Raw genomic sequence first — 14,631 nt, 5'->3', positions numbered from 1 at the left:
TTGCTTGAATCCAGAAGTGGGAGATTACAGTGAGCCAAGATCATGCCACTGCACTCCAGCCTGGGCGATAGAGCAAGACTCTGTCTCAAAAAAAAAAAAAGAAAAATTGCTTATTTTATTTGCATAGTGTTCTATTTATCATTAATTGCCCCCAAAACTCTTCAAATGTCTAATGTTTCTCTTAGTATGTTCAAACGCAGTAGGTTGTTAAATAAGATGTATAAAGCAAAAAAACCATAACAAATTCAACTCCAATTTATTCTCAAATGCTTGAATAAGAAAAAAATATCAACTCCATTAAAATTTTAAAATCTTTACAATAAACAAAACAATACAAAACAAAAAACCTTGTTTACTAAAAGACACCAAAAAAGGTGCAGACAACCCACATGCAGAAGTGATTTGTTACACAGACAACAAATGAAAGATAAGTACCCCAAATATATTAAGAACTTCTACAAAACGATGAGAAGAAGAATATTAACCAAGAAGAAAATGTGTAAAATATATGAACAGGAAAAATTTAACAAACAGCAGTTGCCTGTAGGCTGAATGCTACCTAAAAATAAAAAAAAAAAAAGTGTTACTGAAAGTAAAAATAAATAGATAACAGAAAATAAATTAGGTTTTACATTTAGTCACATATATTAAAATAAAGTATCTTATGTTTTCTTATAAGATTATGTATTTCGGCCTGGCAAAGTGGCTCACACTTGTAATCCCAGCACTTTGGGAGGCCAAGGCAGGTGGATCACGAGGTCAGGAGATTGAGATCATCCTGGCTAACAAGGTGAAACCCAGTCTCTACTAAAAATACTAAAAAAAATTAGCCAGGTGTGGTGGCAGGCACCAATAGTCCCAGCTACTCGGGAGGCTGAGGCAGGAGAATGGCGTGAACCCAGGAGGCAGAGCTTGCAGTGAGCCGAGATCGTGCCACTGGACTCCAGCCTGGGCAACAGAGTGAGACTCCGTCTCAAAAAAAAACAAAAAAAAGATTATGTATTTCCTGGCCAGGCATGGTGGAGAGCTGTTTTTCAGTAAGTACTTGATGAATTTAATTAAGGCAATATGTACTTTATCTTTTTTTATTCCAATCTGAAAATGTCATTTATTTATTTGCCTGCATGATAAAGCAAGCATGGTAATGTTTTTAGATTTCAAATACTCCTTTTGCTTCTTATTCCTTGAGTAATCTTTTTCTAGGATAGTCAATCCTTTATACTGATTAGAGTTTATTACAACAAACTGAAAACTGAATAATTATTTACATTCATTTTAGTCAATTATTGCTGTGACAAATTTCAAACATTCCAATTATTACAGTCACTCTAATTTTTTGTTATTTTGTTGCTTTTTTAAAAATTGTTTTAATAATTTCCTATTTTTTTCTTATTTATTTATTTATTTATTTATTTTTTGAGAGGGAGTCTCGCTGTGTCACCCAGGATGGACTGCAGTGGTGCCATCTTGACTCACTGCAACCTCCACCTCCTGAGTTCAAGTGATTCTCATGTCTCGGCCTCCCAAGTAGCTGGGATTACAGGCATGTAACAACACCATGGCCAGCTAATTTTTATATTTTTAGTAGAGACGGAGTTTCACCATGTTGGTCAGGCTGCTCTCAAACTCCTGACCTCAAGTGGCCTTGGCCTCCAAAGTGCTGGGATTACAGGTGTAAGCCACAGCGCCTGGCCTCTTTTTAAATTTTTCTTGTATTCTCCAGGATTTAGGGTCACTCTAAAAATACAATCTCTTTCTAAAAATACAATTTCAAAATTCACCAAAAACTGGAAACTCATTGTTTCTTTCATATTCAATTTGCTTTGAAAGAAATTCTTTACTTTTTTTTTCAATTAAGTCGCTAGAGAATAGATTGAATCCAGGAATAAAATAATTCGGAAGTTTTTCTGTCCCGAGGCACTCAAGAAAGTATGTCACGCAGTTATCAAAGCAGAGGCCCAGGTCTTTGGGGTCCCACTGACTGTCTTCAGGGTTCTGGGTACATATGTAAAAGAAGGCAGTTTTCACATGATAAGAAGAGAATTTCTCCAGATGTTTTTTGTCTTTAAACTTTTCTTTCAGCTGTTCTAAAAGGTATTTCATTAGTTTTAAACAATCTTTCCTGTTGAATAAAAAAGGAAAACAGTTATTTTTACTTATTTACATTCAACAAAGGATTTTAGGCATCTCATAGCAAAAACATAAACAACAAATATATATAATAACATAAATATAGGCCGGGCGTGGTGACACACGCCAGTAATCATAGCACTTTGGGAGGCTGAGGCAGGGGGATCACCTAAGGTCAGGAATGTAAGACCAGCCTGACTAATATGGTGAAACCCCTTCTCTACTAAAAATACAAAATTAGCTGGGCTTGGTGGTGCACGCCTGTAATCCCAGCCACCCTGGAGGCTGAGGCATGAGAATCGCTTGAAGCCAGGACGGAGAGGTTGCAGTGAGCCAAGATCGCATCATTGCACTCCAGCCTGGGCAACAAGAGCGAAACTCTGTTTCAAAAAAAAAAACAAAGGCTGGGCGCGGTGGCTCACGCCTGTCATTCCAGTACTTCGGGAGGCTGAGGCGGGCGAATCACAAGGTCAGGAGATTGAGACCATCCTGGCTAACACGGTGAAACCCCACCTCTACTAAAAAATACAAAAATTAGCCGGGCATGGTGGCGGGTGCCTGTGGTCCCAGATACTTGGGAGGCTGAGGCAGGAGAATTGCTTGAACCCGGGAGGCAGAGGATGCAGTGAGCCGAGATCGTGCCACTGCACTCCAGCCTGGGCAACAAGTAAGACTCCATCTCAAAAAATAATAATAAAATAAAATAAATAACATAAATATAATAACAGTCACACTAAAATCTGATTATGTTTTCAAATATATGGTTTGAATTTCAAAAACACATTTTTTCCCTCCCTTACCCATTCTTAGCTTAAATATATTCTATCAATTTCTTCGATTGTATAAAGCTAACGGATATTTATACTTTTTTTTTTTTTTTTTTGAGACAGGGTCTCGCTGTGTCACCCAGGCTGGGGTGCAGTGATGCAATCTCAGCTCACTGCAACCTCTGACCCTCCCCTTACCCCCATCAAGCGATCCAAAATCTTGTTTTGTTATAAAATTATTTTACTTTATTGAACTGCAAAATTAATATAATTTTTTTCTTTTTTAAAATCCACTGATATCACAGAATTATTTACATTATTAAGCATACCATAGATAGTCTGCTGTTTCATCTAGTTATTCAGTAGTTGATAAAATGTACTATTTATGAAAGTAGCCTTATCAACAATATTTCTTTTTTTTTTTTTTTTGAGACAGAGTCTCGCTCTGTTGCCCAGACTGGAGTGCAGTGGCATGATCTCAGCTCACCACAACCTCTGCCTACTGGGTTCAAGCAATTCTGATGCCTCCAACTCCTAAGTAGCTGGGATTACAGGCGCATGCCACCTCGCCTGGCTAATTTTTGCATTCTTGTAGAGACAGGGTTTCACCATCTTGGCCAGGCTGGTCTCAAACTCCTGACCTCAGGTGATCTACCTGCCTCAGCCTCCCAAAATGCTGGGATTACAGGCATGAGCCACTGTTCCTGGCCAACAATATATTTTTCTTAATGCTCGCTTCAAAGCCTGCATATGAGACCTCAAAGAACCTCTGTGCCTGCATGTTGGGCATTTTTGTTTTGATTTTTTAACTTTTGTGATCTTTATACTGGCCAACTTTATTTATTTATTTAAGATGGAGTCTTGCTCTGTTGCCCAGGCTGGAGTGCAGTGGTACGATCTCAGCTCACTGCAACCTCTGTCTCCCAGGTTCAAGTGATTCTCTTGCCTCAGTCTCCTGAGTAGTGGAGATTACAGGCACGCACCACTGCGCCTAGCTAATTTTCGTATTTTTAGTAGAGACGGGGTTTCGCAATGTAGGCCAAGCTGGTCTCGAATTCCTGACCTCAGGTGATCTACCTGCCTCAGCCTCCCAAAGTGCTGGGATTACAGGTGTGAGCCACCACGCCTGGCCAATACTGGCCAACTTTAAAAACTCAAATGAACAATTCCTTTTCAATCTTAGTTATTTATGGTGTGTATTCCATCACAAAAAAAAAATGGTGGGGTGCAGTGTCTCATCCCTGTAATCCCAAGACTTTGGGAGGCCAAGGCAGGAAGATTACTTGAACCCAGGAGTTGGTGGCCAGCCTGCCTGGGCAACAAAGGGAGACCACCATCTCTACCAATAAAAAAAAATTTTTTTTTGAGACAGGGTGTCACTATGTCACCCAGGTTGCAGTAAGTGGCACGATCATGGCTCACTGCAGCCTTGGTTTTCTGGGCTCAAGCGATTCTCCCACCTCAGCCTTCCAAGTAGCTGGGACCACAGGCACCAGTCACCACGCCTGAGTAATTTTTAAAATTTTTATGGAGGTGGGGTCTCACCATGTTGCTAGGTTGGCATTACAGGCCCTCTACAAACCTTTTTTAAAAATTAACCGAGCATGCTGGCATGCACCTGTAGTCTCAGCTACTTGGGGGGCTGAGGTAGGATGATTGCTTGAGCCTAGGAGATCGAGGCTGTAGTGAGCCATGATTGTGCCACTGCACTCCAGTCTGAGTGACAGAGTGAAAGTCTGTCTCAAAAAAAAAAAAAAAAAAATAAAAAAAAAAAAAAAAAAATTACTCACATAGTGTTGTTTTCAGTTTGGTCAGTCAATCCCTAGCCGTCAACACAACCCAACTATCCCAAAGCAAGCCCAATATCCAATAAGAGCGATCCTTTGGCCCCCTCCAACTATATGGCATTAATATCCATTACTTTTAAACAAGCAGAATACTAAGACCCATCGAATTGTCATAGCTAGTGTTCATACCCTCTCACTCTGTCCTACTGATACATCTTTACAAAAACACATTCATCTGATCCAGGGTTCAGAACTACTATTCCCTGGCCTTGCTTTCCAACAACATCCTTTCCTTGGCCCTTTGGATCCAGCTTCTCTGGTTTCATACTGACACTCTCCCCAGCTCAACCCAATCCTGCCCTGCTCCCCAGACCCAACCCAGCTCAGGTCTTCAGGTTTGAGGTATGGAGTTAACAAATAATTAAGCATACCATAGATAACCTGTCATTTAACAAAATAAGGCTGTTACCTGCAACATTTCATTCCTTTGTTTTCACAGCACGTTTTAGATTTTCCATGATTGCTCAAAATTTCCTTTTCGATGTGAGAGAAGGATAGCCGCCATGTTTCCTCTTAATTTCAAAAAGAAAAACAGAAAAGCACTTTACCCAAAGCATCCATATCTAAACAATATTTAAGTGATTTCCCTCATGAAAATATTTTGGGGCTGGGCATGGTGGCTCACGCCTGTAATCCCAGCACTTTGGGAGGCCGAGGAGGCTAAGGTCGGGAGTTCGAGACCAGCCTGATCAACATGGAAAAACCCCATCTCTACTAAAAATACAAAAAAAATTATCCAGGCATGGTGGCACATGCCTGTAATCCCAGCTACTTGGGAGGCTGAGGAAGGAGAACCCGCTTGAACCTGGGAGGTGGAGGCTGCAGTGAGCCGAGATCACACCATTGCACTCCAGCCTGGGCAACAAGAGCAAAACTCAATCAAAAAAAAAAGTAAAAGAAAATATTCTGAAAAAATCCTAGGAGTGAATCAAAAGAAGTGAACAGATAAATAATTACATATAAAAATAAGTACACTGAGACAAAAAATGGGCCTAACTGAAAAAAAAAGGAAGTCACAATTTAATATAGTTAGCAATAGTAAGATGTATTACCTTTTATATATTGCTAAATTCCCTTTGTTAAATATTTTAATAATAATTTGAATCAATTTATTCACTTTTTCTGTACCATCCTTACAGGTTTTAGTATTAATACAAAATGAATTGAGGATCATTTCCTTTCTTCTTATTTATGAGAGTTTGTGTAAATATAGAATGATTTCGGCCAGGCGCGGTGGCTCACGCCTGTAATCCCAGCACTTTGGGAGGCCGAAGCGGGCGGATCACAAGGTCGGGAGATCGAGACCATCCTGGCTAACACGGTGAAACCCCGCCTCTACTAAAAATATGAAAAATTAGCCGGGCATGGTGCGGGTGCCTGTAATCCCAGCTACTTGGGAGGCTGAGGCAGGAGAATGGTGAACCCGCGAGGCAGAGCTTGCAGTGAGCTGAGATCGTGCCACTGCACTCCAGTCTGGGTGAAAGAGCAAGACTCTGTCTCCAAAAAGAAAAAAAAAGATTTCTCCCCGGGTCTTACTATGGCTAGCTCTTTTATGCTCTGAACATCCTGTTACTTAGTGGTTTTATACTGGTAATGTATAAGTGGTTTATAATCTGCAGGATTTTCCAGAAAAATCAATCAATATAATCTGTCACATTAATAGAACAGAGGAGAAACACGTGATTGTCTCGATAGATGAAGAAAATGAAGCTATTAAAATCCTATAGTCATTCATCATTAAAAAAAAATCCTCTTAGTAATTTAAGTCTAGAGGGACACTTGATTCAATAAAAGGTAGACTTTAGAAAACTATAGCAACAATCATTATGTGAGGTAAAAAGTTGGAGAGAGAAATCATAAAAAAGGCAAAACTTCTGCTATCTCTATTTCTGTTCAACATGCACTGGGTGTCATAGCAAGCACAGTAAGGGAAGGAAAAACAGGGTTACACACTGGAAAGGGAGAAACAAAGCCATCATTATTAATAGATGATATAATTGCATATATAGGAAATGCAAAAGAGTCTACAATGCTGGGCATGGTGGCTCACACCTATAATCCCAGCACTTCAGGAGGCCGAGACAGGAGACCAGCCTGGCCAACATGGTGAAACACCCTATCTACTAAAAATACAAAGATTAGCTGGTGTGGTGGCGTGTGCCTACACATACCACATGTATGTATGTATTTGTATACAGTCCCAGCTACTTGGGAGGCTGAGGCAGGAGAATCCCTTGAATCCAGAATGCCGAGGTTGCAGTGAGTAAAGATCACGCCACTGCACTCCAGCCTGGGCAACACAGCGAGACTCCATCTCAAAAAAGAAAGAAAAAGAAAAAAGAAAAAAAAATCTATAAATAAATTCACCAAATCAATTTAAAAAGTTACCAAGATTGTGGATATGAAAATCAAAGGTATTTTGATATACGGCAGTAAACAAAAAATGAAATTTTGAGGAAGATGTTTCTTATAATAGTATAAAAACTAGCAATTAGGCCGGGTGCAGTGGCTCATGCCTGTAATCCCAGCACTGTGGGAGGCCGAGGTGAGCAGATCACCTGAGGTATGGGGTTCAAGAGCAGCCTGGCAAACATGGCAAAACCCCGTCTCTACTAAAAATACAAAAATTAGCCGGGCATTGTGGTGCGCAACTGTAATCCCAGCTACTCAGGAGGCTGAGGCAGGGGAATCGCTTGAATTCGGGTGGCGGAGGTTGCTGTGAGCCGAGATCACTCCATGGCACTCCAGCCTGAATGACAGAGTGAGACTCAGTTTCAAAAAACAAAAACAAAAAACACGTAGCAATTATCTTCTAGATCTAACTGCTAATGAAATATGGATGAGGTCAGACGCAGTGGCTCACTCCTGTAATCCCAGCACTTTGGGAGGCCGAGGCGGTGGATCACCTGAGGTCAGGAGTTCAAGATCAGTCAGACCAACATAGTGAAACCCTATCTCTACGAAAAATACGAACATTAGCCGGGCATGGTGGTGCAAGTCTGTAATCCCAGCTACTCTGGAGGCCAAGGCAGGAAAATCACCTGAACCTGGGAGGTGGAGGTTGTAGTTAGCCAAGATCGGGTGATTACACTCCAGCCTGGGCAACAAGAGTGAAACTCCCTCTCAAAAAAAAAAAAAAAGAAAGAAATATAGATGAAAGCAGAACACGCTAAACGACACTTCTAGAATGCACTCTACAAAATCCTCTCTTTGGGAAACTCTACAGGAAAAATAACCTGTTTCTTCAATGAGTAAATTGAAGTAAATTGAGTACATTTTATTCAATGAATAAAAAAGTTATGAAAGAGGAAGTTATGAGTTAAAAGAGATTTAAAAGACATATTGGTCAGTCACAATGTATGAACCTTATTTGAATCCTGATCCAAACAGGCAACTGAACAAAAAAAATGTATGACACTTACAAGACAAGTGGAAATTTTAATACCGAATAGATGTTTGATATTAGGGAATTATTACTTTTTTTTTTCTTTTTTTTTGAGACAAGATCTCCCTGTCACCCAGGCTGGAGTGCATGAACACGGCTCACTGAAACCTCAACTTCCCAGCCTCAATCAATCTTCCCATGTCAGCCTTTCCAATAGCTGGGACCAGAAGCATACACCATCACGGCTGGCTAATTTTTAGATTTTTTGTAGAGATGGGGTCTCTCCACTTTGCCCAGGCTGATCTTGAACTCCTGGACTCCAGCAATCCTCCCACCTCCCAAAGTGCTGGAATTACAGGTGTGAGCCACTGTGCCCAGCCAATATAAGAAAATTATTATTTGTGCATTTATTTTTATTTTTTGAGATGGAGTCTTGCTCTGTTGCCCAGGCTGGAGTGCAGTGACGCCATCTCAGCTCACTGCAACCTCCACCTTCTGGGTTCAAGTGATTCTCCTGTCTCAGCCTCCCGAGTAGCTAGGATTACAGGCATGCGCCACCATGCCCGGCTAATTTTGTATTTTTAGTAGAGATGGGGTTTCACCATGTTGGCCGGTCTCGCACTCCTGACCTCAGGTGATCCACCTGCCTTGGCCTCCCAAAGTGCTTGGATTACAGGTGTGAGCCACCGCTCCCAGTCATTTATTATTTTTTTAAGACAAGGTTTCCCTTTATCACCCAGGCTGGAGTGCAGTGGCATGATCTCGGCTCACAGCAGCCTCAACCTCCTAGGCTCAAGTGATTCTCCCACCTCAGCCCCCGAGATAGCTGGGACAACAGGTGCATATTACAATACCCAGCTAATTTATTTTGTATTTTTTGAAGAGACAGGGTTTTGCCACATGGCCCAGGCTTGAACTCCTAGGCTCAAGTGATCCACCCATCTCAGCCTCTCAAAATGCTGATATTTATTACAGTCATGAGCCACCACTCCCGGCCCAGTCTCCTATGGCACTGGTTTAAAATTTTCATAATAAAAAGTTTTGGCCAGGTGCAGTGGCTCACGTCTGTTATCCCAGCACTTTGGGAGACCGAGGTGAGCAGATCACCTGAGGTCAGGAGTTTGAGAGCAGCCTGGATAACATGGTGAAACCTTATCTCTACTAAAAATACAAAAATTATCCAGGCATGGTGGTGGGCCCTGTAATCCCAGCTACTCAGGAGGCAGAGGCAGGAGAATCGCTTGAATCCTGGAGGTGGAGGGTACAGTAAGCCGAGATCGCATCACTGCACTCCAGCCTGGGTGACAGAGCGAGACTCCATCTCAAAATAAATAGATAAATAAAAAGTTTTAAAATAGATCAATTACCTATGAGTAAATTAACAAAAGATATACAAAACCTCTGCAGAGAAAATGCTGAGTGAAGCTGGGCAGTATTAGAGGAGATCTAAACAAGTGGATTGGGAGACTCAATATTGTTAACATATCAACTCTCTCCCATGTTTATTTATTTCTTTTTTAATAGAGACAATGTCTTGTTCTGTTACCCAGGCTGGAGTGCAGTGGCAAGATCATAGCTCACGGTCACCTCAAACTCCTGAGCTTCAGTGATTTTCTTTCTTTTTTTTTTTTTTTTTTTGAGACGGAGTCTTGCTCTCTCACCCAGGCTGGAGTGCAGTGGCTGGATCTCAGCTCACTGCAAGCTCCGCCTCCCGGGTTTACGCCATTCTCCTGCCTCAGCCTCCCAAGTAGTTGGGACTACAGGCGCCCGCCACCTCGCCCGGCTAGTTTTTTTGTATTTTTTAGTAGAGACGGGGTTTCACCGTATTAGCCAGGATGGTCTCGATCTCCTGACCTCGTGATCCGCCCATCTCGGCCTCCCAAAGTGCTGGGATTACAGGCTTGAGCCACCGCGCCCGGCCCGATTTTCTTGCATAACTAAGACTACAAGCTACAAGTGCACACCACCATACCTGGCGAATTTTTAAAGAAGTTTTTATAGAGATGAAGACTCACAACCCTCTATAAAAACTTTTATAGAGAGTCACCTCAAACTCCTGAGCTTCAGTGATTTTCTTGCATAACTAAGACTACAAGCTACAAGTGCACACCACCATACCTGGCGAATTTTTAAAGAAGTTTTTATAGAGATGAAGACTCACAACCCTCTATAAAAACTTTTATAGAGAGTTTTTTTATTTAAAAATTTTTTTTGAGATGGAGTATCTCTCTGTCGAAAGGCTGGAGTGCAATGGCGCGATCTCGGCCCACTGCAACCTCTGCCTTCCAGGTTATTCTCCCGCCTCAGCCTCCCAAGTAGCTAGGACTACAGGCGTGCGCCACTATGCCCAGCTAGTTTTTGTATTTTTAGTAGAGATGGGGTTTCACCATGTTGGCCAGGATGGTCTCGATCTCTTGACTTCATAATCCACCCATCTCAGCCTCCCAAAGTGCTGGGATTACAGGCGTGAGTCACCGCACCTGGGTGGAGTTTTTACAGAGTGTTGTCCAAGATGGTCTTGAACTCCTCAGCTCAAGCAACTCTCCTTCCTCAGCCTTCTGAAGTGCTAGAATGACAGGCATAAGCCATCATTCCTGGCCCCAAATTTATCTATAGATTCAACATTATCTCAATCAAAATTCCAAAAAGTATTTTGTGGAATCTGACAAGCTGATTTCAAAATTTATACGAGAATGCAAAGGATCAAGACTCTCTAAAACACTCTTGGAGAAAAACAAAGTGGTAGAACTTACCCTAAAAGATATTGAGACTAATTATAAAGCTACATTATGTGCAACATGGTACAAAGATAGACAAAGATTTTAATGGGACAGAATAAAGAGTTCAGGGATAGCTACCCAATGCGGTTTGCCCTTTGTATCCAAGGGTTTCACATCTGAGAATTCAACCAACCATGGATTGAAACCCACAGATATGGAGGGCCAACTGTATTACATCATTTTATGTAAGGGATTTGAGCATCTGTGGACTTTGGTGTCTGCAGGGTACCCTGGAGCCAATCCTGAGGGTCAACTGTATATGACTGTAAAGAAAGGTGGCATGTACCCTTGATAAAATGCGATAAGGATGGCACTTTGCCTCTGTGACCTTCCTTCCCCAAACCCAATACCTCTGATAAAATCATAAGAAACATAATAAATCTCAAGTAAAGGACATTCTACAAAATACCTAATTAGTACTCCTCAAAACTGTTAAAACCAAAAAACTGTCACAGTTAAGAGTAGCTTAAGGAGACATGACAACTAAATGCAATATGGTATCCTAAATGGGATCTTGGAATAGTCAACGGACATTAAGAAAAACTAAGGAAATCCGGATAAGGTATAGACCTTTTTTTTTTTTTTTTTTTTGAGATGGAGTCTCGCTCTGTCACCTAGACTGGAGTGCAGTGGCATGATCTTGGCTCACTGCAACCTCCACCCCCCGAGTTCAAGTGATTCTCCTATCTCAGCCTCCCAAGTAGCTGGGACTAAGGCACATGCCATCATGCCTGGCTAATTTTTGTATTTTTTTAGTAGAGATGGGGTTTCACCATGTTGGCCAGGGTAGTTTCGAACTCTTGATTTCAGGTGATCTGCCCATCTCGGCCTCCCAAAGTGCTGGGATTACAGGCATGACCCACTGTGCCCAGCGGATATAGCCCTTAGCTAACAATAATGTATCAATATTGGTTTATTAATTGTATAAATATATTAATGTGAAATATTAATAATAGGAAAATGGGGGTTCTGCAGTGGCACGTGTCTGTAGTCCCGGTTACTTGATCTGGTGAGGCGGGAGGATCACCGAGCTCAGTTCGAGACCAGCATGGACAATACAGTGCCTACTACCTCCCCAACACAAAACCCCAGGGGAATGGGTATGGGGTTATACAGGAACTCTCTGTACTACCTTTTACAATTTTTCTGTAAATGTAAAACTTGCTAAAACCAAAAGTTTATTTTTAAATAAACTACATTGATTTATCATTTCTCGCTTTTTGGACTATTTCAAGAATTAGAGTTGGCAAGAATTTCAGTTGGCAAAAAGTTTAACAAGTCAGTGAGGTTGAGGGTGAAGCAGGTACTCCTGATACATTGCTGTGGAAAAGCAAATTGGAATGATGCCTATGGAGATCTGGGAAATGCCTACATAAGGATTTACTCTTTGACCAGCTGTAAAAATAGACTTTAAAAAGGAATGGGTATTATCTCTATAGAGAGGTATGGAGTGAGCTCGAAAATATCTCGTTAAATTAAAAGAAAAAACGTGTTATATCTGAGAGCAGGGCTTCTATAAAATTAAAAAATAAAACAAATTAATAAAATTAAAAAGAAGAATGTGTGGCCTGGCTGTGATGGCTCATGCCTATAATCCCAGCACTTTAGGAGGCCACAGTGGGAGGACTGCTTGAGGCCAGGAGTTTGAGACCAGCCTGGGCAACACAGTGAGACTCTGTGTCTACTTTTTTTTTTTTTTTTGAGACGGAGTCTTGCTCTGTCGCCGGGGCTGGAGTGCAGTGGCCAGATCTCAGCTCACTGCAAGCTCCGCCTCCCGGGTTTACGCCATTCTCCTGCCTCAGCCTCCCGAGTAGCTGGGACTACAGGCGCCCGCCACCTCGCCTGGCTAGTTTTTTTTTTGTATTTTTAGCAGAGATGGGGTTTCACCGTGTTAGCCAGGATGGTCTCGATCTCCTGACCTCGTGATCTGCCCGTCTCAGCCTCCCAAAGTGCTGGGATTACAGGCTTGAGCCACCGCACCCGGCCTGTGTCTACTTTTTAAAAAAAGAAAAGGTATACCTTTTATTTTAAAAAGGGGGTGGCATACAAGTATATTTTATATATATACAAATTAGTATATTATCTAATATTTACATGTTTAATCTGCCTTTTTCAATACCAGTATTATTACCAATAATACACTTATAAAAAACAGCTTATTTTTTTTTGCAGTTTTTTGTTCTTAAGATAAAAGGACAGTCAAAATACCAAGTTTTAAACCCACTTGAAAAAATGTCCAGCTGGACACAGTGTCGTGCACCTGTAATCTCAGCTAGTTGGGAGGTGGGAGGCTGAGATGGGAGGATCACTTGAACCCAGGAGTTCAGCTCCAAGCAGAACAACCCTAACTCCTGGGCTCAATGATCCTCCTGCCTCAGCCTCCCAAAGGTTGAGGAAACTAGGACTATAAGCACATGCCACTGCACCCCCATTTCCCTATTATTAACACCCCATATTCATAAAATCCATTGGTACAATAAACCAATACTGATACATTATTGTTAACTAAAGTTTATACTTTAACCAGATTTCCTTAGTTTTTACCTGATGTCTTTATCTTAAAAATATGTATTAAATATATTTATATGAATATATATTTACATAAGTATTTATATGTAATATGTATAATTTATATGCAATATGCCTTACATAATATAAAACATTGTATATAATTTATATTATATACTGTATACACATTTATATGCTACTCCCTTTTTAAAATAAAAGGCACAACTTTTTCTTTGTTTTTGAGACAGGGTCTCACTCTGTCGCCCAGGTTGGAGTGCAGTGGCACCATCTTGGCTCACTGCAGCCTCAAACTCCAGGGCTCAAGTGATTTCCCCCCCACATCAGCCTCTTGAATAGTTGGGACTACAGGCATGCACCACCACACTTGGCTAATTTTTGTATTTTAGTAGAGACAGACTTTCACCATGTTGCCCACGCTGGTCTCGAACTCCTGACCTCAAGTGATCCACCCACTTCAGCCTCCCAAAGTACTGGGATTATAGGTTTGAGCCATTACATGAGTGAGTGAGAGAGAGAGAATATATTTACTTACACTTTTAAAACCGGAAGGCTAGGCGCGGTAGCTCACGCCTATAGTCTCAGTACTTTGGGAGGCCAAGGTGGGTGGACCACCTGAGGTCAGGAGTTCAAGACCAGCCTGGCCAACGTGGTGAAACCTCATCTCTACTAAAAACACAAAAATTAGCCAGGCGTGGTGGTGCACACCTGTAATCCCATCTACTCTGGGAGGCTGAGGCAGGAGAATCACTTAAACCTGGGAAGCGGAGACTGCAGTGAGCCAAGATCACCCCACTGCACTCCAGCCTGGGCAACAGAAAGAGACTCCATCTCGAAATAAATAAATAAATAAAATTTAAAAACCATGGAAGGGTAAACTAAAAACAATTAAAAAGGTTTCTAATCAGGGAAGGAGAGAAGAGCATGGAGAGGACATGAACAGAAGATGTTTCTCTAATTGTACCTTTTTCCATAGCTTTGACTGTGGAACCATGTATATACTTTATAAATGTATGAAACAAATTAAATCAAAATTTAAAAACCAGTATCTAAAAACAGATAACATAATGAAACAAGTTAATTTGCCTACGTTGAGTTAAACTGTCCAGTGACTTTTTTTTTTTTTTGGTGGGTGGGGTATAGTGGACGTCTTGCTATGTTACCCAGGATGGAGGGAAGTGGCATGATCATAGCTC

At 41.3% G+C, this 14,631-nt stretch overlaps 1 protein-coding gene across 4 annotated transcripts in view; it reads right to left on the bottom strand.

The window, feature by feature from the left end:
• The window catches only part of CGAS (cyclic GMP-AMP synthase), a 31,996-nt gene that overhangs the window by 1,133 nt on the left and 16,232 nt on the right, over positions 1-14,631 (bottom strand). Inside the window, exons 3-5 of one of the 4 annotated variants that reach the window (XM_023219245.3) lie at positions 5,154-5,256; positions 1,842-2,122; positions 14-559 (exon numbers count right to left, since the gene is read on the bottom strand). In XM_023219245.3, the coding sequence (XP_023075013.1) occupies positions 456-559; positions 1,842-2,122; positions 5,154-5,256 (488 nt within the window). In that variant the 3' untranslated portion in view covers positions 14-455. Of the gene's footprint in view, positions 1-13; positions 2,123-5,153; positions 5,257-14,631 lie in introns of those variants that run through there. The other 3 variants (XM_023219242.3, XM_023219244.3, XM_023219243.3) reach the window with 3 other exon arrangements.

The sequence above is a fragment of the Piliocolobus tephrosceles genome, chromosome 5 (assembly GCF_002776525.5).
Source record: "Piliocolobus tephrosceles isolate RC106 chromosome 5, ASM277652v3, whole genome shotgun sequence".
NCBI classification, from domain to species: domain Eukaryota; kingdom Metazoa; phylum Chordata; class Mammalia; order Primates; family Cercopithecidae; genus Piliocolobus; species Piliocolobus tephrosceles.
The sequence above is the reverse complement of the archived record's forward strand: the minus strand, read 5'-3'. Positions and strand labels throughout refer to the sequence as shown.